A 25,628-nucleotide genomic window follows, 5' to 3' on the forward strand; every position below is an offset into this window, starting at 1 on the left:
TGATTGTGTTGAGTAGAGCACCATAGGGCTGGTCAACACTGTTTGTTGTTTTGTATATTGTTAGATACTCCAGAAATGTTTTGTATATGCTTGTTGAGACTAATTGAAACTAATTTCTAGTAGATACTCCAGAAATGTTTTATTGTATATTTGTTTTGCCTTGTGTTAGAACGTTTTTTTTCATTTATATATATGTTTTGTTATGTGTTGTGTTGAAATGTAGTGTGTGTGTTGAAATTTTGTTTGTTGGATATTGGATACATATTATATGAAGTTGTGTTGTGTTGGATATCTATATTGGATATAGAATTTTGTTTAATGAAATTGTGTTGTCTTGGATATATGTGTTGGATATATATATTGGATATATTACCTTGTTTAATGAAGTTGTGTTGGATATATATATTATTGGTTGTGTTGTGTTGGATATATATTGGATGTTGGATATTCGATATATATTGGATATATATTGTGTTGGATATATATTGGATGTTGGATATTTGATATATATTGGTTGTGTTGTGTTGGATATATATTGGATGTTGGATATTGGATATATATTGGTTGTGTTGTGTTGGATATTGGATATAGGATATATATTGGTTGTGTTGTGTTGGATATATATTGGATGTTGGATATTTGATATATATTGGATGTTGGATATTTGATATATGGATGTTGGATATTTGATATATATTGGTTGTGTTGTGTTGGATATTGGATATAGGATATATATTGGTTGTGTTGTGTTGGATATATATTATATAGGAATATTTGATATATATTGGTTGTGTTGTGTTGGATATATATTGGATGTTGGATGTTGGATATTGGATATATATTGGTTGTGTTGGATATATATTGGTTGTGTTGTGTTGTGTTGGATATATATTATATAGGAATATTTGATATATATTGGTTGTGTTGTGTTGGATATATATTGGATGTTGGATATTGGATATATATTGGTTGTGTTGGATATTGGATATTGGATATATATTGGTTGTGTTGTGTTGGATATATATTGGTTGTGTTGTGTTGGATATATATTGGATGTTGGATATTTGATATATATTGGTTGTGTTGTGTTGGATATATATTGGTTGTTGGATATTGGTTATATATTGGATATATATTAGATGTTGAATATATATTGGATGTTGGATGTAGATTATTGTAATTGAATATTTGAATGTTGGATGTAGATTACAAATATTGAAATTATTGGTTATTGGTTATATAAGGAATTATTGTAATATCAGGATTTATCAGGAATTGTAATTATTGGAATTATTTAAAAAAAAAAAAAAAAAAATATTTTTGACGTGTCAAATTGTCTGACACGTCAAAAACCCCCCACGTACATTTTTTTGACGTGTCGGATTGACACGTCAAAATATTTTTGACGTGCCGAAATGACACGTCAAGAATATTTTTGACGCGTCAAAATGACACGTCAAGAATATTTTTGACGCGTCAAAATGACACGTCAAGAATATTTTTGACGTGTCAAAATGACACGTCAAAAACTTTTCTGACGTGTCATTTTGACGTGTCATTTCGACACGTCAAAAATATTTTTTTGACGTGCCATTTTCGACGCGTCAAAATTTTTTTGACGTGTCACTGTAGACACGTCAAAAACCCCAGTTTTTTGACACCTACCCTTTCGACGGTCGATGAACGTCAAAAACGACGCGTCAAGAGAGGTTTTTGACGTGTCAATACCATTGACACGTCAAAAACCCCCAGTCAAAAAAAAAATAATTTTTTGTAGTGTATGCTCTTTTGGTCAGGTCAGGGGAACAATACCCGAAGAATAAGCAATTGAAGCCTCACTTTTTAGATATGGTTCCCTGGTATTCAGGGTATGTACGCATATAATGTTACCCTTTTTTTTTTGTCCCGTCCCCTCTACTTTTTTTTTTTTTTTTGGTGGGGAAAGAAGATTTTTGGTGTTTATGCTCTTTGTTGATGGCTATGTGTTGCAGAACATCAGCTGACTTATACAAGACTGTTTTTGACCTCCTGGTATCAGTAAATGTCTTCCTAGGTCGCTTTGACATGCGTATATTGCAGGTATATAAAATTTATATAATCCTATACATACACTCGTGCGTATTATATTCATGATACCATTAGCATATTGATCATGTGTACGTCCACTACCAATCAATCATTTTCTCTCTTAGATTTAACACTTTGATGTGAAGTTAATTATATAAACTAATCTTCCATCTTCAGGCAGCAATGAATCAGGTTCAAGGTTGGCCAACAGATAAAAAGAAGGCTCAAGATGGAGCCCAGCAGGGAAATTTTCTATATAATCCTTTTCGTGAAGAGAAAGAATTATGGTTTGACTTCATGGCTGATACTGGTGATGGTGGGAACTCAACCTATACTGTGGCAAAGCTACTTGCTAAGCCTTTCATTCGTTGCACTAATTCTGACCTTCACTTACCGCGTGGAAACTTACTACTTATTGGAGGCGATATTGCGTAAGTTGACAATCCTTATTTTATTATTCATGATATGAAAATCCTACATTTAACTGCTTCCTACATGTTTTTCTCAAATTTCTTATAGTTTGAGGGGAATATCGCTACAATTAATAGTTTGAGGGAGACATTGAAAATTGAGTGTTAATTTGAGAGTGGCATGTCTACTTTTTTCTAAAAGATTTTATTATATCTTTTAAAAATATATAATAAAATCTTACTTAGCTTCTTCAAGATTCTATATAGCATTATTAATTCTTTTATATGTATTTTTAACATCTTTTAATTTGTTTGTTTAATTGGATATATGTTGATGTTCAATTATAGGTATCCTAATCCGTCACAAATTACATATGAAAGGCGCCTCTTTCTACCTTTCGAGTATGCTCTTCAGCCACCATCGTGGCATAAAGAAGACCATATGGCTGCTAACAAGCCTGAGGTGCCTCATGGGGTGTCTGAGCTCAAGAGTAAAAAAAATGGCAACAAAACAAAATACCAAAAACAAGCAATGCCGTATGATGGCCCTCGATGTTTCATCATTCCTGGAAACCATGGTTGGTGATCACTTGGTCTTCGTTTCTGGTTTTTCTTTTTTTTTTTAAAAAAAAAAAAAATCTCTCTGGGAAACGATTATAGTTATTCCCCCTCCGGCCCTCCCCTCTCATGGTTTTAATATATATGCCTTAAAACTAAGCTTGATCTTTATTAAAAGGAAAAAAAATGCAAAATTGGTCTATGTATAAGTTTACCTGATATACAATTAGTTCTAGCTATGTGATATCAAACTGAATTCAGAAGTCATTGAGGTATGTAAAAAAAAAAACAATTTAGTCTTTACAACCAAATTTTGTCCACTAATTTAACAGATTTTGTTAATATGACACTGACTTAAATATGATTAAGTATCACAATTTTATTAACTCTAATATTTTGTGTTATCAGGATCTGTTAAATCAGTGATCGAAATTTAACTGTAGGATTAAATTGTTTTTTTAGCATACCTCATGAATCTTCAAGTTTATTTTGATATCACATGGAGTTAATTATATATCAAGTAATAAACCACAAAAACTGATTTTACATTTCTTTTTCTTATTGAAATTAGTTTTTTAATTTGTGTCTTGATCAATAGACCGTAGACCATTCTTTATTCTCATTTCAAAACCCCCAAAGTTGGTTGTCGTTTAGAATGTCATTTTTGTGCAATAATATCTAGGTACTTTTTACGTGACAGATTGGTTTGATGGGCTTCACACCTTTATGAGGAATATATGTTACAACAGCTGGTTGGGTGGGTGGTTTATGCCTCAGAAAAAGAGTTATTTCGCTTTGAAACTTCCTAAAGGATGGTGGGTATTTGGTCTTGATCTTGCACTCCTTGGTGATATTGATGTCTACCAATTCGAATTCTTCTCAAAGCTAGCAAGAAAAGGGGTATTTTTCTTACTTTTCTTTTTCATTGTTTTCGATATGGCGTGGTGAGGATATTATATGAGTGCATTTTCTTACTTTTCTTTTTCATTATTTTCAATATGGCTTGGTGAGGATATTATATGAGTGCAATATATTGGTTGTGCATGTGTTCCTCTTCTTCTCATCTTTTTACTCCTAATTTTTTCACTGAATGATTTTAAGTACTTCTTGATTTGGCTAGGTTGGAAAGAAAGACTCTGTGATCGTTATGACGCACCAACCGGATTGGCTTCTTAATTGGTATGAAAATGGTGATTCTAAAAATAATGTGTCGGACCTGATATATAACATATTGAAAGAAAGGTGTAAGCTTCGGATTGCCGGGGACATACATCACTATATGCGCCACTCAATTGCAAAATCAGATGGGTTAGTTTCTTCTCAGCCTGACAAAAAGCCAGCATGTGCGCAACATCTACTTGTAAATGGTTGTGGCGGAGCATATGTGCATCCCACCCATGTCTTTCGTGATTTTAGTGAATCTCATGGAGTTTCTTATGAGTGCAAAGCCGAATATCCTTCTTTTAAAACTTCAAGCAGGGTAATTTTCGTTGCTATCGATTCAATCTCATGGGCTAATTTCTTTTAAGGGGTTTGTAGTTACTCACTCTTTAATTAAGCAGTTTTTCTAGCTTGCCCATATTTGCTTCTTTGTTGGTGCTTGCTTGTGTACATTCCTCTAGCTTTTAGGCTCTTTTGTTTTGAGGAGTTGCTTATTTCTTGTTAAGTTTCTTCAATAACTTTTTACTTATCCCCAAAAAAAAATTAATTAATTAATTAACTTTCATTAAATTTTCTTTTGGTTTTTGGTAATAACATTTTTTTTTTCATTTAGTACAGCTTGCATTTAGAAATATTTGGAACTTCCGAAAGGAGAATTGGCAGTTTGATCATGTTGGTGGCATCATATACTTCATATTGGTCTTTTCTATGTTTCCACAGGTGACTAATAATTATGATGTCTATTATTTCCCTTCTCTCTCTTGAATTGAACCAACTTAAATGAGCCTACTGAGTTGAATATCTTTCCCATCTTTTTCACTAGTGTGAGCTTGGTCACATCTTCCAAGTAGATTCAACTTCTGATTTCTGGAGGAGTTTCTATGGGACAGTGTGGAATGCTTTTATATACATGCTGGAGCACTCTTATGTGTCTCTAGGAGGTGCTATGTTGTTGCTGACTATGGCTATTGCATTTGTTCCCTCCAAAGTTTCATGGAAGAAACGGATAATCATTGGAATTGTCCATGTTTTTGCGCACCTGACCGCAGCTCTAATTCTTATGCTGGTGTTGGAACTGGGCGTTGAGACGTTTGTCCGCGATGAATTATTGGCAACTTCAGGTGGGTTTTCCTTCTACCCCATATGTTACAATCAATGAATTAATATTTTCTTGCCTTATATGGTTGGGAAACTAAGTTAAAATATGGTTAAGTTTATCCCTTCCTATGAGTTTAATCTTTTAAAATAAATGATAATTTAATATTAATTGTATTAGAGAGTTCGAACCCTTGGTCTACAATTCTCCATTTTTAATTACCGACACTAGTCAAAAGTTGTAAAATAGTTAAAAGTATAGCATTCTTTTAATATTTTATTCCAAAAAAAAAAAATTGTTTACTCAGGCTATCACTCGTTATATCGGCGATACCAATCACTAGAAAGCAAATACTTTCCAGTTTCAAATGGCACTCGATCTCAGGTAGAAGAATGGACATTTGGGCTTTATCCAGCATCTATAAAGTATCTCTTGTCTGCATTTGATGTGCCAGAGGTAAAAAGTAGTATCTTTGTTCCAAAATTTGATGCTTTTTTTTTTCTTCTTCTTCTACTGAGTGACATTCACATGAAATTGACTTTCAGCTCATGGCTGTCACGCGAGGCAACATTTGCAAGAATGGGATGGAGTCTATCTCTAGATGGGGTGCCATCATTTATTATGCTTCTGTCTTCTTCTATTTTTGGTTCTTATCAACCCCCTTCGTTTCCTTTGTATTTGGAAGCTATTTATACATCTGCATCAACTGGTTTAACTTACACTATGATGAGGGCTTCTCCTCTCTTAGAATTGCTGATTACAAGTCATTTACGCGATTTCATATCAAACCCAATGGTGATCTTGAAGTTTTCACCCTTGCCATTGATGAGGTAATAAATTTAGACTTTCTGCTTCAACTTTCTTATTTGAGATAGGGTTGAGTAGGTGATATTCGTGTTGGCATAATGTTAGGTCGAATTACGGGTCAACCTCCTTAATCCTTACACTATCCCATTAAATAAGTAGATCGATGACACAACACAATCCGCATAACCGGTTTAATAAACATGTCGTGTTAGGTTGACCCTAACATCATATTTCATTTAATAAATAGGTCATGTTGGGTGATCCATTTGATCTGTTTCGACAATTTAAATGATGTAAAGACAAAATTAACAACCTGAATTTAAATACATAGAGGAAATCATATATGCCTAAAGTTAGAAGGAAAATTATTATCAAAAAGAAAAGAGAAAGAAAAAAAATAAAAAGCAAATTAACCACTTAAAGTAAACTGTGTATTGGACAAGGCACTCGTCATTAACTAGCTAGAGTAGATCAACTTGACTCCACTGAATGTAGAACAGGATCTTCTTCAGTTCAAATGAACAGGAGAATATCCAGTTAGTTATACTTAATGGATATTTTTGTATTTTTCGAACTGAATATTCTCCAGTTCATTTGAACTGGAGAGAATCCTAATTCACTGGATGTTTTCATCTTTACCAAATACAACTATAAAAATACTACTCACGTTCCAATATAAAACATAATTATTTTAGCCTTTTAATTTTTTGGGCTTTTTTAATTTTTTTTTTTAAAGAAAAAAAAAAAGTTAATTTCTATTGTATATGGATTATGCGAATTGAATCACCTATGAGTTAAGCAAGTTGACCCGATAATTGAACCATTTATTAAATAAGTTAATTGTGGCAAACCCAAACCCAATTATACAAAACCCTAACTCACTAATTTGTAATTGCTGCCTCATGTTGACAAGTAGGTCCCAGAGGAGTGGACGTTGGATCCAGAATGGGAGCAAGAGCAACCAGAAAAGAACAAGTTAAGCCACGAGAGAGCGTTTCCCAGCAAATGGAAGGCAGCTGCTCCATATCAGGACCCTTTGGAAACTGTAAGGATTATTGACAAATTCGTTATTCGACAAAAAGATAGGCCTGAATAGCAACACAGCAGAACACCAAACCAATTTCTTCCTCAGATGCAATTCCTCACAAGGCTAGCCATGACAGCAAAAGAAAAGAGAAAAAAATTAATAACATTTTGTAGCAAGTTGTTTTGTCATTCTTTATAAAGTGGTACCACATGCACTTCGTTTGGATAGAAAAGTTGTGCTACGAGTCGTGTAAGTGTCCTAAAGGCATTGACCAAAGAAAGATGCATGCATCATAAAAAATAAAATAAAAGAAAAGAAAGAAGCATGCTGCATTCCTATCGTTTAAATAAAAATTGTGCAACACATAGTTTAGACAAAAGGTGCATGTTGGACATTATGAGCAATTAAAACCTTTATTAATCTCTACTAGTAGAAAAATAATTGCACACCACTGGTCTAACTTATACTAACGAAGAAGTTGAAGAAGTTGCAGTAGTAGAAGATTCTGAATATATTCTAACATATCCTCAAACTCAAAGTGATAGACAAGATCACGAATTGATCAGTAGATATAATAGGACAATGGCAAAGAGTTTCTTACAAGAGATGATGACGCACAAAATGAAAGTCGATTTCAATGTGTTTAGTGTGTTTGAGAAATACATCATTATGCGCAATTTGAATCGCACTTCGATTGTTACGAAATATAAAAGAGTTAGACATCTATTGGACACTCAATCCCGTAGAAGCCAAACTAGCCATAGTAGCTTTAGATCGAGGGGGTATTAGCATGTTTATGACCGCCTTTTTTGGAATTAAAGGGACTAGCTAGGGAAGGTGATAACCAGCATGTTTATGACCGCCTTTTTTGGAATTAAAGGGACCAGAAAGGGTGATAGGTTACTATAATAAAAAAAGGCTAAAGGGATGCTGGAGTTCCTCTATAGTGATGTGGTTATCATAGGAAGAGTTGGGATGGCATAGGGGCAGCTCCAAGGGGAAGGGTGACAATTGGGTTCCTTTATGGGGTGTGATTTTAATTATTTTTTGTAAATTATTTTTCATTGACAATAATTTTTCGCTTGATTCTTAAGAGAAAAATAATTTAGCACACATAAATAGAAATCCGTTTTCACATTTTGCAAAAGAGACAAACTACTTAGTTCATATAAATGGTAGAAAGTTTGAATCGACCAATAGAAAAGGGGATGGGAAGCGCCTAAAGTTGTGAAAATTACTAGTAGAGGAAACAATTGAATAAAAGATCTTGATTTACAAATTTTTGGTGCAACGGTAAATATTGTTTAAATAAACTAATCGAGTTTACTACACAACGAAGCTTCTAACCTTCAAACTTCTCAAATAAACGTCGCCCATCCATGGGAGAATTAGTACCCAAAACTAACATAAAGGCTAATTTGTGGTCAGAAATTTCCTAAAATTCGGGCCGTTCAAGAATAATTTGAAATAAGGGTATTTCAGGCCCAAGAAGAAAACAAGGACAATATTTCAAAAACTAAATATTCCTACCGATCAAACTAAGATGCTTGTTTTCTCAACCAATGCGATACACATTACAATCTGCATTTCCTAATTCAAAACAAAAAGATTGAACAAGAAACGTCAAATGATTTCAAAACCTTTCAGAATGATTTCTCAAGATTTCAAGTTCAAGATGGAGGGAGCGGTGGTGGGTTATTGTGGTTTGGAGGGGGTGGTGGAGGCATTGATGTCTGTGGCATAGGGGGCCTACCGCCATGTTGAAGGGGTGGGGGTGGCGGTTGACGCCACATAGGTGGTGGTTGGCCTCCCATTCCCATTGGTGGTGGTAGGGGCCTTGGGGGACCTGGAGCTGCCTGTGGAGGGGGCGGTGGCATGCTTGGGGGAGATGGCTTGAATTGCTGCATTTGTGGAGGCATGCCAGGTGGTGGGATTGTTTGACCTGGTTGCGGTGGCTGACCATGCCAAGCTGGTTGTCCAGCTATTGGCATAGGTGGGTAGGCTGTTGCTTGAGGTGGTGGTGGGCGGAGTGAATGAATTGGGCCTGGAGCAACAGCGCCATTTGCAAATTGGCGTGGAGGCATGGCTCCATTGGCCTGAGGAACACTCAGATGAGTTGGAGGCCCACTAGCGAATAAAGTGTGAGGCCTGCTCTTTTGTGCACCTGGATTTCTTGCAGCCGAAACTCTCTGTCTGCAATATAACGGTAGCACACAAGTAAAGCACTGTCCTTAATGATAGCATGTAATTTGATGCTCTCCATTTCAAACGAAATGGAGAGGAGCCGGCCCTTTACATTTTATAAGGGTAAAATTATCTAAAAATTGTCATTTCACTTTTTTTAAAATAATTTTACCCTTACAAAATAATCATAAAGGATTGGCTCCTCTCTATTTCAAATAAAAGAAAAAAGTAGCAACCTAAAAGTCTTACCTGTTGGGGTACCATGACGCTCTCCTTTAGTATCCTTCTTAAAGAAATATGTATACTAACAATAAATAAGCTCTTAGAGAATTCTAGTTTCTCAAATTTCTAAATATTAATGGACTTTACCAAATAAATGGATTTTACCCAATAAATAAGCTCTTGTATGGTTGGGGATTTTGACCAAATTACTAATACCCGTCCCCAAGAGATAGCTCAATCGATTGGAACCATGCCTAATAAAAATACTAATACCCATATATATTGTATAATTTAGGATTCAAATAATAAAAAAGATCTGAATAAATAACTCAGAATATTTAAAACTCGAATAGTATTAGGGAGTAAAAAAAGAAAATCGATAAAAAAGAGAAAATCTCTTAATTAATTCTCTAAGCTTAGGGCAATACAAACTTTTGATTCCTATAAAAGGAGCGCATGCGCATCACATTAATAAGGAAAGACGCACTGATCGAGCAAGAGAAAGATACTTAATTTGCTCATTTTATAGGAATTTTCCAATAGAGTTGCTATAGTATTTTTCAAGAATTAAGATCTTCTTCATTTCAAATGAACTGAGTAATATTCAGTTAGTTATAGTGGAAAAGTATTTTTGTCACCTTAAAAATGAAAAAGACAAAAATACCCTTATATTATAACTAATCATCTGATATGTAGATGATTATGTTCCGTTTTTCAATGTTCTTTCATATTTTTCTTTAATTAGAGATTGTGTTGAAATTTTGTGAAAACTTGTATTTTGTAAAGAAATAATATTTTAATGGTATGGAGAAAGATAAGGAAAACTATTATGAAATATATTTTTCCATAGAAAAGCAAAAAGTAGTTTTGTTCCTTAAACTTAAGAAAAATCAAAAAGAAGTTGCTACTAGTGCTCTAAGGAAATACGTACAAATTATGCTAGGACAAGGATTTGGTTGCATGGCGGCTAATGCAATTCCACTTGGAGAAGGAAAATCAAACCTGAAGAGAAATACTAAAACAACTAGGTCTCACGTGAATTGAGAGAAAGTAATTTCCTCAAAAAAATAATTACTGAGCTTGTAATAATTAATATTAAATTTTGATCAAATTATGATTTTGAAAATCGACAAAAACAAGAATAACATCTAGCATTACTCTATGTATATGAATGTATTAAATATTTTACGTCAAAACAAACAAGCCTAAATGAAAGTAAAAAAAAAAATGGTAAATATTATTCTCCTTTAATGTGGGATAGTCGGATAGCTAGGGCTGACCAGTACGGTATTTCCGTATTTGTATGGACCGTAATGATGTATACTACTTTTTTAACAAAATGATATCTAGTGCTTTATACACCATATTTTTTTTTTCCCCCATTGTATTGGAATGTAACGGCCAGAATGCTTGATTTGATCGGATGGTTTCAACTATTAGCCCATACTCTGACCATTTCTTTTGCCTCATTTTTCTCAACATGCATGCAGCACCACAAATGAAACCCACAATCCTTTTTAAGTCGTTATACTTTTCTTCTAAAAAAATTTTCTGGCAATTTTTAGATGGAAGCCACAGTAAGCTCCTATCGCCATTAGGAATTAATTAATGTTACTGTAATTCTTGCAACTTTTTATATTATATGATTTTCATGTTATAATCAAAAATACTAATTCATATTCTTTCATTGTAATCTACGTTACGTTTGGGGGAACCTATAAATCTCAGGATACACTAGTACTGGTCATAAAGCCTCCAAAGAAATCTCCATTGTTCTTGATGATGCTGGTTCTCCTTTTTGTTATGGTTTGTGGAGTCTACATTTGCTCATTCTGTTTAAAGCAAATAAGCACCCACACAAAAGCCAAATCGCTAAACATAGAATTGATGGACAAGCCATGTCATCATGCGCCCTCTATTGAACAATGGGAAGTTCCCTACGTGCATTATCCAACACCCCAAACGTTTAACAGGTACCTAGCTAGAAACTCATTACCTTTCCTCAATTGTGTCTTTCTCAATTTAGATTTGTCGAACATGAACGAGAATTTCAGGTGTAATGGGTTATGAGCAGATCATTTGAGAGGGCGTCCCGTGTCGAACAGGTGCTCGGACCGTCTAAACATATGCCTGAGCAGGGTGAGATTCGGATGCCCTCTCACATGAGCTGTTCATGTGCAATAAGCAACTCTCATTGCACCCATTAATTGGGATCGGTAAAACATAATCGTTTAATCCGAACAGAGAGGAATGTGCATGCAATCCGGTCCGGTTCTTTGTCATCTTGTCAATGCAGAGATCTGGGAGTGGATGGTTTGAGACGTTATTAAACAGTCACATCAATGTAAGCTCGAATGGAGAAATTTTTTCAGTTAGGGATAGGAAGATTAATATTTCTTCCATTGTGAGGACAATGAATAAAGTTTATAATCTTGACTGGTTCAGTAGTGCTTCCAAGAATGAGTGCTCCGCTGCTGTTGGGTTCAAATGGATGCTTAATCAGGTTAGTAGCATCATGGAGTTTAGCTTTCAAAATTGAACTACTTTGATGTAAAATTGCTGCTTGGCTGCTTGCTTATATTCTTTTTTGTACCTTGAATATTTTTTCATTTCGTTATTTAAGGTGAAAAAATTGCTACTTTTCTAACCGCTTAAACTTTTGAGATAAATCGTGATTTATCTCCGTACTTCACCTTTCATTTTCAATTAATAAATCAGATTTTTTTTTTTTTACTTACTTAAGAGTATAATATCCTAATTGCTTGGCAGGGTTTGATGGAGCATCACAAAGAGATAGTGGAGTACTTCAAGAAGCGAAGCATTTCTTCCATATTCCTCTTCAGAAAGAATTTGCTTCGTCGAATGATCTCTGTTCTTTCAAACTCCTTCGACAGAGATGCTAAGCTACTAAATGGAACCCACAAGTCTCATGTGCATTCCCCAGTGGAGGTCTCTCTCTCTCTCTCTCATGTGTCCAGCAATTTCATTATTCGAATTATTAGTAATTTGAACATCAAGTGTGGGAGAGCCCTTGGGAAAACTACCTATTTAAATAGGTCTCAAACAATCCCATCTTAACTTGAACATATAAACTCCATAGGAGTTCTCTCACATTTGCTGGGATCCTGATCCGAGTTTGAAGTGATAATCTCATAGTTTGTGGATTGCAGGCTCAAATCCTAGCAAAATACAGACCAAAAATCAATGCAACATTATTGATACCTGAGCTGAAACAAGTAGAGGAGACAACTGCCAAGGCTATAGAATACTTTAAGACCACCCACCACATAGTTCTCTACTACGAGGATCTTGTCAATAATCGCACGGTTAGGCCTATGCATGACTAATGTTGTGATTGATGCTTACTTTTTTTTTAATAAAGATTTTCAGTAATTTTGTTGCTTGAATTGCTAGCAATTCAAACAACAAATGTGAGAGAGCTTTTATAGGGCCCAAATAAGTTTCAGGCAATCTGTTCATTTGTTTGGATAGGTAAATCTTATAAAGACTCTCTCACATTTACTGCAATCCAGGTAGCAGAAGAATCCCCTTTTTCGATGTCAATTCCTAATTTTCATACATTTTCTTTGGCAGAAACTTAAAGAGGTCCAAGAATTTCTAAGTTTACCATACAAAGAGCTAACAAGCCGACAGGTTAAGATACACACTGCCCCCTTGTCGAAGCAAGTTCAAAATTGGAAAGATGTCGAGAAAGCATTGAAAGGTACATCATATGAGAGATTCCTCAAACGTAGCCTTCCACACACCCTTAACATCTTGTAGATAACAACTCAGTTGTCAAATTCCACGTCTCCTAATGTGGAGTTCATTAGTTTGAACTTCCGTCCCTTTTTACAGACATGTTAAAAAAAAAAAAAAAATCAAACTCCCATCTTTTGAGTTGCTCTTTTTTATCTTTTTTTGGTTACATCCGAGCAAATTCTGATATATTGCAATATACTGATGGGTTCTCGTTTTTGTTTTTTTTTTTTAAAAAAAAATAAACTACAAATTCATAGGCAAGTGAGGAACGATTATGTGAAAAAAAAAAAATTAAAAATTAAAAATTGACTTTGTTTTTCTATTGGCTGGGTAAAAACCATTCAGACTGGGTCGCTAACTTATGGATCAGATTTTTTTGAAAAGCCCAGGAAAATCTAGAAGTTGGGTTTCATAAAAACAAAACCCAATTGAGAAATTGGTTCGGTAGCCCGAAACATCACAACTGCCTGGGTTTTTAAAATATTGACAACATATGTATCTAAGTTGAATCCACTTCTACATTTTCTGCATCAGTCTGCTAGAAAATTTTAAAACCACCGGGCCCATTGCTGGCCCAAAACAAGACGATTACCTGAACATTTGTACCTTTAAAGAACATAAGACCAAAAAAAGCTACATTATTAATGGGCAACTCCAAATACAGACTACCATACACACTTTCCAGATTCCACTGCAGCACAATATTATAAAGCATGTTTTGATGCACCATCCCAAATTCCCAATCCCACGCTACCGTGTGAGAGAGAATCCTCGAAGAAGTGGATAAATCTAGCAATCTTCAAGAGACCCACATTTTGCTAATAAATAATTCTATAAAATTGTCCCACCAAGGCTTCCAGAGAAAAGATAACGGTACGCCTTAGCAAAAATTACAGAGCAACTGGAACCATATTTACTAATTTATGTCCAGTTGCAGGTGAAAATACCATACAAGTCCATATCCTACAAAAGTATTCACGGATTTGGCTTACATCCAGTGATTAAATAGCTGAAACTGACAATCTCATTGCAAGGTTGGAGAACTCACTGACAATAGCAGACGCTAAGATTCATCTTGCAATCAAAACCGCAGGGAAACCTCTAGTTATTTAGTCATTGGAGGCAGCTAAAATCCCGAAAAGCAATGTATCATCTTGCTATCACAGTGAAATGACCATCTGACTGTAACCAACAATCTTTACGGCAACCTATGTCGTCAGTTAGTTAGATCATCTAATCGACTGATAAGAACACTTGGGCACAAGTGAGACCAATCTAGTAGCACACCCGGCACGTTTTTGAAAGCTGCAGAGAACTAACAAATGGAAACTCCAGAATTAGAACAAAAAATTTTTGTCTACCCTTTTCTCCTTTCTTTCTCAATGGTGAGAACAAAGCTAACTCTATAATTTGAGCAACACAGATCAGCGAATGACTGATCCATTACGACCATTACTTGTTCCAATATCTGGTTTATCTGATTTTCGTATAACAAATTGGTCAACAATCTTGACAGTATGGAGTGGATCCTGCTGAGCAGTAGCTGCACTCCATTTACTGGGGTGCTTTCTAAGGTGGCTCAATTGCTGAGGTTGTTTGGGCTCCCCATCCCAGTCAGGATCCAGCTTCCATTCCTTTGGGACCTGCATGTCAATGAGTTAGTAATACAGAGACACAGAACAGAGAAATCACTGTTGTTCAAAGCATACTAAGTACCAAATGTATATTCTCCAAAAGATTGAACTGTTGAATATCCAATATACATTTTTTTATAAGTATTCTTCAAACATCAATTTCTCGAATTTCCTACCCTAATAATCACAAATCTGTCCACTTTAGCAGAATTATATGCAACACATTTAGTAGTTTAATTTATTGGGAAAAAAATTAATATAAGAAAAAGAGAAAGAAGCAGGTTCTATAAGGTCCCTAATCAGGGTACACCAATGGGAAAAGCCCCAACCATTATCACAAATTTATTAGTTTTAGACCTTCGCTCCTATACAAACCACATGTTGAACCTTAGACAAACTTCATCAAGTAGAAAATAACATTGCACTGCTGGTAAGCTGGGCTATAAGGCACTCACAGTCCTTGTTTATTTTGGGGAGAAGAAAAAACTGAAACCAAAGCGAGTTATTAAGGAAAAAAATTAATTGCATTGAACGTAAGTGATTTCCTCACCTTATCAACAGCAAGGGTGAAAACTTCAAGATCACCACTAGAATCGATATGGAAACGAGTGAATGCCTTGTAATTAGCAATTCGTAGAGAAGAGAAGGCTTCATCAAAGTGTATGTGAAGCCAGTTAATGCAGATATATAAGTAGCTTCCAAACACCAAGGAAACAACAGGAGTTGAAAAGACCCAAAAGTAAAGGAAGACCGAAGCATAATATATGATTGCACCCCCTCGAGAGAGTGACTCCATTCCATTCTTACATATGTTGCTACGCGTGACAGCCATGACCTGATAATACTTCTCCATGAATATACTTAACTAAGGGAAAAAAAAAAAAAAAAAAAAAGTGGATTTCTAGAACACAAGATTCTCTCACCTCAGGAATATCAAATGCAGACATAAGATACTTGATACATGCCGGATAAAGGCCATGGGTCCATTGTTCCATTCGAGCTCGAAGACCGGTTGGATCTGGAAAATGCTCACTTTCCACTGATTGGTACCATTGATATAAAGTGTGATAGCCTGGAAAGAAAAAGAAAATCACTGTCATCCACATTTAAATCACTTTTTCTTTAACAAACAGATAAGGATCCTACAAATACCACACTCAATGTGAGTTGAACCCAGACCTCCTTAAGAAAGAGAAAAATTACCACAAGAGTACAAGACCATCTGTCACATTCAACCACATTAGTTAATGTGTTTTTAAAAAATACTGTCCTTTTGATAATATCCTTCTCACTACACTAAAATCCTTGGAAGTAATAAATATGAAATCAAGATTGAGGCAGCAATGACTCACATGATCATATGACCGTAACAATGTCGTCAAAAGTAAATATTCATAAAAATCTGGCATAAAGTAATAATGATATGCCAATGAGTTCAAACTCAAATGGCACCTCTTCCCACAGTCAAAATGGATGAAAGGGTAAAGTTTGGATTCAAGACCCAATAGATGTCGGTGTAATTACCAATAGAAAAAAGAAATAATTAAAAATATATTAATACTGATAGCTTTCCTCATCTCCATACAGGTAATATATATATATTTTTTTTTTATAAGTAATAATTATATAAAGCAAAGCGCAGAGGAGCGCAACCCACATACACGGGAAGTATAAAGAGAGTGCCTAAGAGGAAGAGAAATGAAAAAGGAAATCAGAAAAACCAATCTCTAAAGGAGCAAGCCAAGCGGCCGTCCAAGAGTAAAGAGTAAAGTAGAAAAGATGAGTAATTTCCTCTACAGTCCTAGTGGAGTTCTCAAAACATCTAGCATTTATTTCATTCCAAACACACCACATAAGACAAAGAGGGATCATCTTCCATACAGGTAATATATAAGCTGCAAATCCTTGAATCCTAATCAAATATTCAAGAAAAGTACCATATCATAAAGAAAAAACTCACCTGAAGTAGCTAGTAGTTTATGCCGGATACACGTCTCAACACCCAGTTCTAACAGCAGCATAAGAATTAAAGCAGCAGCTAGGTGTGCAGAAACATGAAGAACTCCGATTATTGCTCGCTTCTTCCGAGACACTCTGGAGGGTACAAATGTAATTGCCACAATTAGCAATACCATAGCTCCTGTAAGAGATATATAAGAGTGTTCCACCATGTAAATAAAATTACTCCATACTGTGCCAATGAAGCTCCTCAAGTGGCCTGAAAAGGAATCCTCATGCAAGATGTGATTGAGCTTGCACTAGAGGAGGGGAGAACAAAGTCACCTCTCAGCAACACATATTTACATTGTTAGGTAGGCAAATATATTAACTGTTACTCACTGTAAAGATGGAAAAGAGTAGGAAAGCAATGACAAGTAATCCAAGCCAAACAGAAGAGGGGGTGAGGGTGGGCGTGGGGGGAAGATAGAATATGTCCTACTTGTCAATGAAAATATGAATACACAAAAACATACTGAAGAGAAACTCACCTGCGGGAACATAGAAAAGACCAATATAAAGTATATTATGCCACCAATAAAATCAAATTGCCAATTCTTCTTTCGAAACTTCAAAATATTTCCCAATGCAATCTGCATCAAATGAGAAATACATTACAGCACCAACAATTAAAATAAAATGATAAAATATGAACTTTGTATCTTCAGGTAAATGGAAGTAAAAAAAAAAAAAAAAAAAGAATGGTACTCCAAATTTACCCTGCTTGAATCTTCATAAGAAGGATATGCAGCCTTGCACTCGTAGGAAACTCCATGAAATTTTTTAAATTTACTAAAGACATGGGTGGGATGTAAAAAAGCCCCACCACAGCCATTTACAATTAGGTTTTGCACATGGACAGGCCCATCTGATTTAACAAAGGAATGGCGCATATAGTGATGCAGGTCCCCAGCCATTCGAAGCTTGCACCTTCCTTTCAAATAATCAGCTATGAGGTGTGAGACATTCTTTCCAGAAACATCATTCCAATACCAATCAAGAAGCCAACTTGGTTCGTGTGTTATAATGATCACAGAATCCTCGTCTCCAACCTTGAGCATGCAAGGTAAGATGAGCATGTTAGGGTCAATAAGCCAAAAAGGTTTGAGCAAAAAAATCATTAGCAAAATATATGATATGTGGATGTGCACACAAGTGTCATACTTTGAGACACCATGTCAAACATGGGAATTTATAACACTACGCATACAAATACTCATGTATGTTTGATACAAATACTCATGTATGTTTGACTATCTCTTGCATGCATAGAAACCATCACTAGTACAACCATTTGAACAATGGTCTGTATTATCAACAAACTTGCACAACATTCCATCAACTTTTTCAAGCAAATAAGGCAAACATTTTCATTAGTGTCCAAGCAATATTTGGATAAGGGTTGACAGGAGTGTCAAGTCCAGCAAGCTAGAATTTTCAATAGGAAAGTATCCTGCATGTCACAGTACAGAAGCAAAAGCTTAGTAGTCTACAAAGAGAAGAATGTACTAGTCTACTCCATTTACTATAGAAATGATCGCCACTGAATAGCAAAGAAATTGAATGCTTTATTTGCCTAAGTCTCTTATGATATAAGCATCACAAGCCCCCTGCCGTCCAGCAAAGGAAACACAGCAAGATAAAATGTGAAGCAGGCTATGAAATAAGCAAGCTATTTCAATTGAGATTCTGCGACGTATGCTCCCTTTTTTCACTCAAAAAATTGCATTAATTTCTTGGCAGCATCATCACATTAGTTGATTGTGAAAACTTAAATTTGAGCTATTTCAACAAAATGAGAAAAATTAGTTGGTCATGCAACAAGAACTAGTGCATGCACCAGTTGAGAGGAAGGCCAAAATTGTAGCTCAAGCCTATAAAACAGGACAGCATATGATTTTCTAAATAAAGATAGTAAAAATAAATAAATTACAAGACAAGCCCCAAGACGAAAGTCTACTTTAGCCATGTTAGTCCACTTCTTCAGATATATAAGTTGGTGTATTCAAATTGACATTGAACAAAGACAGTATCAACTCTAACTTCAAAAGTGTAATGGTGAACAGTCTTTCACAAGCCACCTCAAAAAATTTAATATTATTGAGGCAAAAGATAGGTAATGTACGAGAATAGAAGTGTTCACTAATGCAAAATAAACAAGTTTTTGATAACGGAAGAACCCCCCAACAGTGTTTTTAATATGTTTGTTGAACACGTGACAGCAGGCATGTCTTGACACAAGTTTCATGTGCACCTCATATACGCTGCTTATCTAACATGAGGCTAGACACAATAAATCGTGTCCACATCTAAAATTTTGAGCATTCCCATCGCCTGAGATAATAGCAAGGGAGTGATCATAGATACAACTCTCGGTAAGCATTCCATATGGTGAGATTGCTGGTGCAGCACCATCTCATCCACTCAGGTAATCTTTTTAGTAAAAAATAAAAAGAAAAAATACCTTTTGCTTTACTAGTTCTGAAAAGAATTTGAATTGGTATACGTCAATATCGCCATGCAGTGCTAAGTCAAGACCAAATATCCACCATCTTTTAGGGAGTTGCAAAGCAAAATAACTCTTCTTTTGAGGCATAAACCACCCTCCCAACCAGCTTTTATGACATATATACCTCATAAAGGTATGTAGACCATCAAACCAATCTGCATTGCAATAAAAGATTAATATTACACCAAACATACATTTTACACTACAAAATCCAAGTCTTTTCAATGAGCAGAATCATGGTCTAAAAAGAAAACATGTGATAACAGTTCTGATTATTAGATAAATGCAACAATAAATTTCTAAATGACAGTAACAGAATCTCTTTTGTGAGTAACAAAATTAAATCATAACAAACTCAGACAGAGAACTAAGACCAACCATGATTTCCAGGAATAAGAAAACACTGAGGTCCCTCGTATTGCTTCAGTTCAGACACTTCACAAGGTATCTCAGGCTTGTTTACAGCTACCTGCTCTGGCTTATACCATGAAGGAGGCTGGAGAGCATACTCAAAAGGACGGAAGAAGCGTTTTTCATATGTGAAAGCTGACGGATTAGGGTATCTACAATAGAACTAGAAAAATCAATTTGAATTTAAATGTTTTTATAAATAGCCATACATAACTCATGCATCCATATGGATTGACCCGTGATTAGATTCTGCATCCCTTATAGGGAAAGGAGATGCCATGCCATTTGACCCAAAGACCATTGGCAAAACTAAACTCAAATTTAGATATTTAACGAGAAAACATAAACTAAAATAGATATGCTCAAGTGTGCATGTGCATAGTTAAGTATATGAAAAATTATTTCTTTCCTGTACTAAACAATTTCCTTTTTTTGGGTTTCTTTTTTTCTTTTTTGGTGTGTGTGTGTGGGTGGGTGTTGGGGATCAACCACTAGGATCTAATACAAATTAGAGTGCTCTTAAGAAGCAATCCCATGAAAAATAAAAGACCAAATCTACAATAGGGTGATCTTAAAGTGAGCACTGAGGTAGTCCTTAACTCGTGGGGAGATGCTCTCCAAAGCGTCCAGACCTTAAATCTAGCACACCAATTAGAAGTTAATCAATACCCAACAAATTGTTCAATACAACTTAGGAAAACACAGTGGTGGCAAAAGGGTGCACAGTGTAGCTATGGGTGCCCAAGACAGTAGTAGTATTGTGGTGATTTCGAATATGTTTAGCAGGTGGTGATTGTGAAGATGGTTAAATTCTACAGCCAACACTTGTGACCACCTGTAAAATTGACTTCAATGGGTCTACTTGATTTTAAAATAAAATTTTCAATTTCAGGTCATTTCAGCTCCCAAATTTCAACGATCAAGAGTCCACTGGAATTCTCAATCTCATCTCAAGATGTTCGACATCAGATTTTGTGCACCAATGATAACTCAGAGATTTAAATTATCCTTATTTGTTTTTCGAATTTCATTAAAACACAACGGGGCGCAACCCAAGTACACGAGAAGTATACTAGAGAGACACCTATCAAGAAAATAAATTATCCATTATTCATTAATTAGTCTTACACATCATCAAGACCTTTAGTGTTAATGATCTACCTCAAAAAGGTTCTAACAGTATTGAGGACTCTATAAAATAGTCTCAACTTATAAGTTGGGAGTAAGCTTATCTATCTATAATAATTGATGCAATCATGCAATATCATATATCATGAGTAAGAGTTATAGACTCACGCTAGATCCCCTCCAATAAGTAGCAAGTTGCCACGAGGTAGGGTAAGCACAGAATCATCTCTAGTGAGACGAATGGATGGCTGAGCAAGTAGCCGTGCAACAGAATAAGATGAGTTCCCACCATCACCAGTATCAGCCATGAAGTCAAACCATAGATCATCCTTTCCACTAAATTGATCGTATAAAAGATCGCTTTGTTCTGCTCCATCTTGAACCTTGCTCATTGCTGCCTAATTGTGGAAGAAAGGGGGATATAACAGATGTAATTACATCAGAACAAATATTCAGATGGAATTATTATCTGAAAAAGGATCTCATTTGCACAACCACAAAGTTCACAGAAGATATGAAGTTATTGATTACAAAGACTCATTAATTATCTCATATAAAGGAGTTAATTTGAAAGATATTAGCATATGGTGAACGGAAAAAGTACTATTACAGACGGACTTCCCTCTAAGCATTTAATTGAAACCAGTATATATCTAAGTTCAAATAGCAACATTCGGTTCTGCAACTCAAAATCCAGCAAAAGCACTTGCGTTTTTCTTAGAAAAGATACTTGCCAAATATGAAAGGCTTCTAACATGATATATGAATTTATTTCCCTATCATGTGAAATATAAATTAGGTAGGTTTGAAACAAATAGGAATTTGCAAAGTTCCAGACAATATTCTCTGACTAAGACAAAGAGTAATTGTTCATTAAGGTATCAATTTGGAAATATATATATATATATTGTTGAACCAATATGTTGATGTAACTAATTTCAAATATGGAATTATACCTGCATCATACGCATGTCAAAGCGACCAAGAAAGACAGTTACCGATACCAGTAGGTCAAAAACAGTCTTGAATAAATCAGCAGACGTTCTGCAACAAACCGTCATCAACATAGTTAAATCGACCAAATGGAAATCAGCTTCAGCGCCCTCAAAACAGTAAAACAAAAGGATAAAAAATAGTTAATGCATACCCCGAATACCAAGGAACCATATCCAAAAACTCTGGCTTCATTTGCTTCTTCTTCAGCTTCTCATATTCTTTTACTGACACGGGATGAGCTAGAGCCCACCTGTTAATTGTCAGATATTAATGAAGTGGAATGGAGCGGAAGAGAAAGAGACAGATGTAAAGTTCGCATAAAGGGATAAACATCATCTGAAATGATCATAAAACAGGAAAGAGCATAATCTAACACGATGTAAGCATCTTAAGATGTTAAATCTATTATTTGATAAATATAAAGTTTCTCTCTTTTACTTTGTCCTCCACAGGGCTTTTCTCGATTGGTTTTCATTCATCCTCTACAGGATATTAAAGAAGAACACAAAAATTTATCTACCAATGGTTCATGTCATCCTATCAGAACCTAGATACAATACTTTAGAAGCCAAGATTCTAACTGGATACTTAAGCATGCAAAAGGCTAGTAACACATGAACATCAACTTTCACATAACAGTCACTTCCATAGTCCCTGCCAGTTAAAAAAAACAAAAAGTCAATGTCAATTCTTACATTGAACTCACCTAAATACACCCTTCATTTAATGATAAAGGCGAAAAGGAAAAGGTTTTAAAAAAAAAAAAAAAAAAAAGAAGAAGGAAAGTACTCAGTTCAGTCATTCCTGTTAGCCAGAGTTAAATTGCAGATATGGAAGCTTATATTAATCAAAACCTAAACTTTAAACAAAGAGACTGCATCCAGACAATACAAATTTAAATCCCACTGATGTCAACAGTTAGCATGAAACAGTAATTTGAGATAAGAAAATCGAATGCAAATATGCTACTCACCCAGTTGACCTTTCCACTACGTAATTGGCAATGTAAAGGCCTATAAATGTCGCCCATAATGAATATATGGGAGAGATTTCATCAGATGAACCCGCACATGAGCCATTGCAAGCTAACTGAAATGATAAACAAAAAAAAATTACAAATAAAGAAAGAAAATAAAGGGACCAAAAAAAAAAGGGTCTATGGAATTTATAGTGGATTCCAGCTGTACCTCACCATAGATAACCCACTTGGACAAAAGCGGATAGTCACTCGCAGACCCAACTGGAGCAAACCAAGATGAGCAAACCTGGTCTTTCAACTCATTCATACGGATAAACTTCGCAAGCCAAGTGTTTCTCTCTTCTTTCTTAAAAAGGGAAAACCAATTAGAGTTTTTTCGCACAAACGGTCTCTCTCTCAAAATAGCACGGTTGCCACAGTGACTATAAAATACACAGCAAGCTATACTAAGAACCTGCACCAGCAATACGGACATCAACATGATATTCAGGTTTATATGTAATGGCAAAAGAAAGCAATATGGAATGAAGAGTTTATATATATCACTTTCAAATCTTACAGCACAATTTTGAAGAATGGTCAAGATCTCCGGTCTCTTTCCAGCCACACGTGAGACAAGTCCAATGTACCAAAGGCCATAAAAGATAATGTGGAATACAACAAGAAATAAAATAGATGAGACACATATTGTTAAAAACAAAGACAGGTTCATCCTCATGTCCACTCCCATTGACTGAAAACTAGGAAGATGATACACAGCTGCTACTAAAATCCAGACAATGTACCTGCAGAAGTAAATTTCAAAAATTACTAATATGCACTGGTTTTTTACAGTTCACTTTACCAACAAAGTAACTGAAATACATGGATACCAGACGTGTGTGTGTGTGAGAGAGAGAGAGAAGCAAACTTAATAACATAGATAGGAGTGCAAGTAAACACTTACCACCGACTGAAATTTGAATAGCTTGGTTTAATAGTCTTCCCAATAAATGGCGATGAAAAGAAATAAAAGAAACCAAATAAACAGCCATACATAGACCACCATTTAATATTGTTGTCCAACTTCTCCACAAGAGTATGGATGTTGTCCGATGAGATGAAAAACAGGCAACCCACAACAACAGCAATTATAGCATGCCGGGAATGCTCATGTGGGTATGGATATGCTGGAGTTAGAATTGTTCTAACCCTCTCCATTCTGAGGGCGTCCAGTAAACCAACAGGTTGCTTATCAGAGCCCATTAAGCAGACCTGTTCTTGTTCTGATTACTCCACTTGGTCCAAAGCTGTGCAGATTGGATTTCAATAATTTTCACACAAAAAAATGGGAGGGCCAAAACCACCATAGAAACAAGCTCCAGAATCCTGGGTACAAACTTATATTATAAGAAATTTTAACATTAAAGGACTGCAATAATTGTCAGGACTACAAGATTGATCAAGAGTAAAACAAATCATGGGACAAGAAACAAGTTCAGCAATCAATACAAGAAGTCGAGTGGAAAAGAAGACAACATATCATAATATTATAGTCTTATGGCCTCCATTCCCCCAACATTGTGAGCTTATTTTCTGAAACATTTTTTCCACGCTTGCTTGCCTCCTCCAATTTGAGAACCAATAGAAACACTCGGATTATCCTTCTTCTCTTTCCCTTTTCTCATCCTTTCTAAACCCAAAATGAATTTCCATCAACTAATCCCACCAACTTCAATACAAAAAACAACTCTGAGCAAAAATTGACTATTAATCGGAACCCATAAACCGCTACTTGTATGATAGGAAGCTCAACTAATTAAAATAAACAATAAATTAGTAAACACACCGTCAATAACAGTTCAAACTAAACTTACAAAGAACTCAAATGATACAAGCATACATACAAACACACATGATACATACATATGATCAAATATCTGATCACATATTCAACCTTTCAACAGTCGGCAAGCAAGCAGAACGTCTAAACTAGCATTTTTCTTCAAATCAGTGACGAATCAAAACCCTAATTCACCGACTAGAGTCCTAGGGCTCGCTTCACCGAATAACGAAACGACGCGTTTCAAACCATGGCGTAACCGCCGCCAAAACAGAACTTCATTCGTAGCAACATTTACAACTTAGCCAACAACAACAAAAACAAGCTTAATCGGACAATTGGAAAGAAAGCGTACCTGAAGAGAAAGCGAGCAGAGGAAGAGATAGAGTGCATGCGCAAGCAAATATATGAAAGAAAGAAGGAGAAGATATTCTCAGAGCAAATTGGCATCTGAGAATGTCTGCGAGGAACATAACAATGGCATATTCCTTTTTTCGCTCTTAATAAAACAGAAAGAAAGAGAATTATGTGTCAGAATTAGGCGAGTTACACTGCCAACATGGAACACGGAGGTATGGGAGTTGCTTGAATTTTACGATCTCCCACTTTCCGTGTTTAAACCCACGTAGTTTTAGCGGTTTCTGACCGTTGGATTTGGACTTTCTGGTGTGGAATTCGGCCTGTTCTGTATTTGCGTGAGGCCACCCCGGGCCTATACTGAACCCAACCTTCTTCTATTGCGCGCGTGGCTTGAGCCTAATTTATTTTTAAGGATTCGGATTTTTTAGTAATTTGCTGATCGATTTGTTAATCTGATGCAGAAGAGACAGAGGATGGAGTGTTGAAAACGTTAAGAG

At 35.5% G+C, this 25,628-nt stretch overlaps 3 protein-coding genes and 1 pseudogene across 3 annotated transcripts; 2 read left to right on the forward strand and 2 right to left on the reverse strand.

The window, feature by feature from the left end:
* LOC132183919 (uncharacterized) overlaps positions 1 to 7,195 on the forward strand; it is an 8,694-nt pseudogene extending 1,499 nt beyond the window's left edge.
* A 1,601-nt stretch (positions 7,196 to 8,796) lies between these two features.
* Positions 8,797 to 9,574, reverse strand: LOC132183920 (leucine-rich repeat extensin-like protein 3). Its single transcript, XM_059597390.1, has 2 exons — positions 9,560 to 9,574; positions 8,797 to 9,315 (listed from the first exon to the last, which is right to left on the reverse strand). The coding sequence occupies exons 1-2, from the start codon at positions 9,572 to 9,574 to the stop codon at positions 8,797 to 8,799; spliced, it is 534 nt and encodes a 177-aa protein (XP_059453373.1).
* A 1,725-nt stretch (positions 9,575 to 11,299) lies between these two features.
* LOC132183921 (uncharacterized) lies at positions 11,300 to 13,315 on the forward strand. The gene is made up of 5 exons (XM_059597391.1): positions 11,300 to 11,505; positions 11,777 to 12,035; positions 12,302 to 12,481; positions 12,703 to 12,858; positions 13,127 to 13,315. The coding sequence occupies exons 1-5, from the start codon at positions 11,312 to 11,314 to the stop codon at positions 13,313 to 13,315; spliced, it is 978 nt and encodes a 325-aa protein (XP_059453374.1). The 5' UTR covers positions 11,300 to 11,311.
* Positions 13,316 to 13,914: 599 nt separating this feature from the next.
* LOC132184457 (uncharacterized) lies at positions 13,915 to 25,428 on the reverse strand. Its single transcript, XM_059598099.1, has 16 exons — positions 25,127 to 25,428; positions 23,896 to 24,317; positions 23,509 to 23,734; positions 23,158 to 23,403; positions 22,944 to 23,059; positions 22,122 to 22,220; positions 21,931 to 22,018; positions 21,143 to 21,372; positions 19,814 to 19,998; positions 19,391 to 19,590; positions 17,646 to 17,978; positions 17,418 to 17,519; positions 16,889 to 17,186; positions 15,852 to 16,000; positions 15,479 to 15,763; positions 13,915 to 14,937 (listed from the first exon to the last, which is right to left on the reverse strand). The coding sequence occupies exons 2-16, from the start codon at positions 24,192 to 24,194 to the stop codon at positions 14,719 to 14,721; spliced, it is 3,075 nt and encodes a 1,024-aa protein (XP_059454082.1). The 5' UTR covers positions 24,195 to 24,317; positions 25,127 to 25,428; the 3' UTR covers positions 13,915 to 14,718.
* Between the last annotated feature and the right edge of the window lie 200 nt (positions 25,429 to 25,628).

Source organism: Corylus avellana, chromosome ca6, assembly GCF_901000735.1.
Source record: "Corylus avellana chromosome ca6, CavTom2PMs-1.0".
In the NCBI taxonomy this organism is placed as follows: Eukaryota; Viridiplantae; Streptophyta; class Magnoliopsida; order Fagales; family Betulaceae; genus Corylus; species Corylus avellana.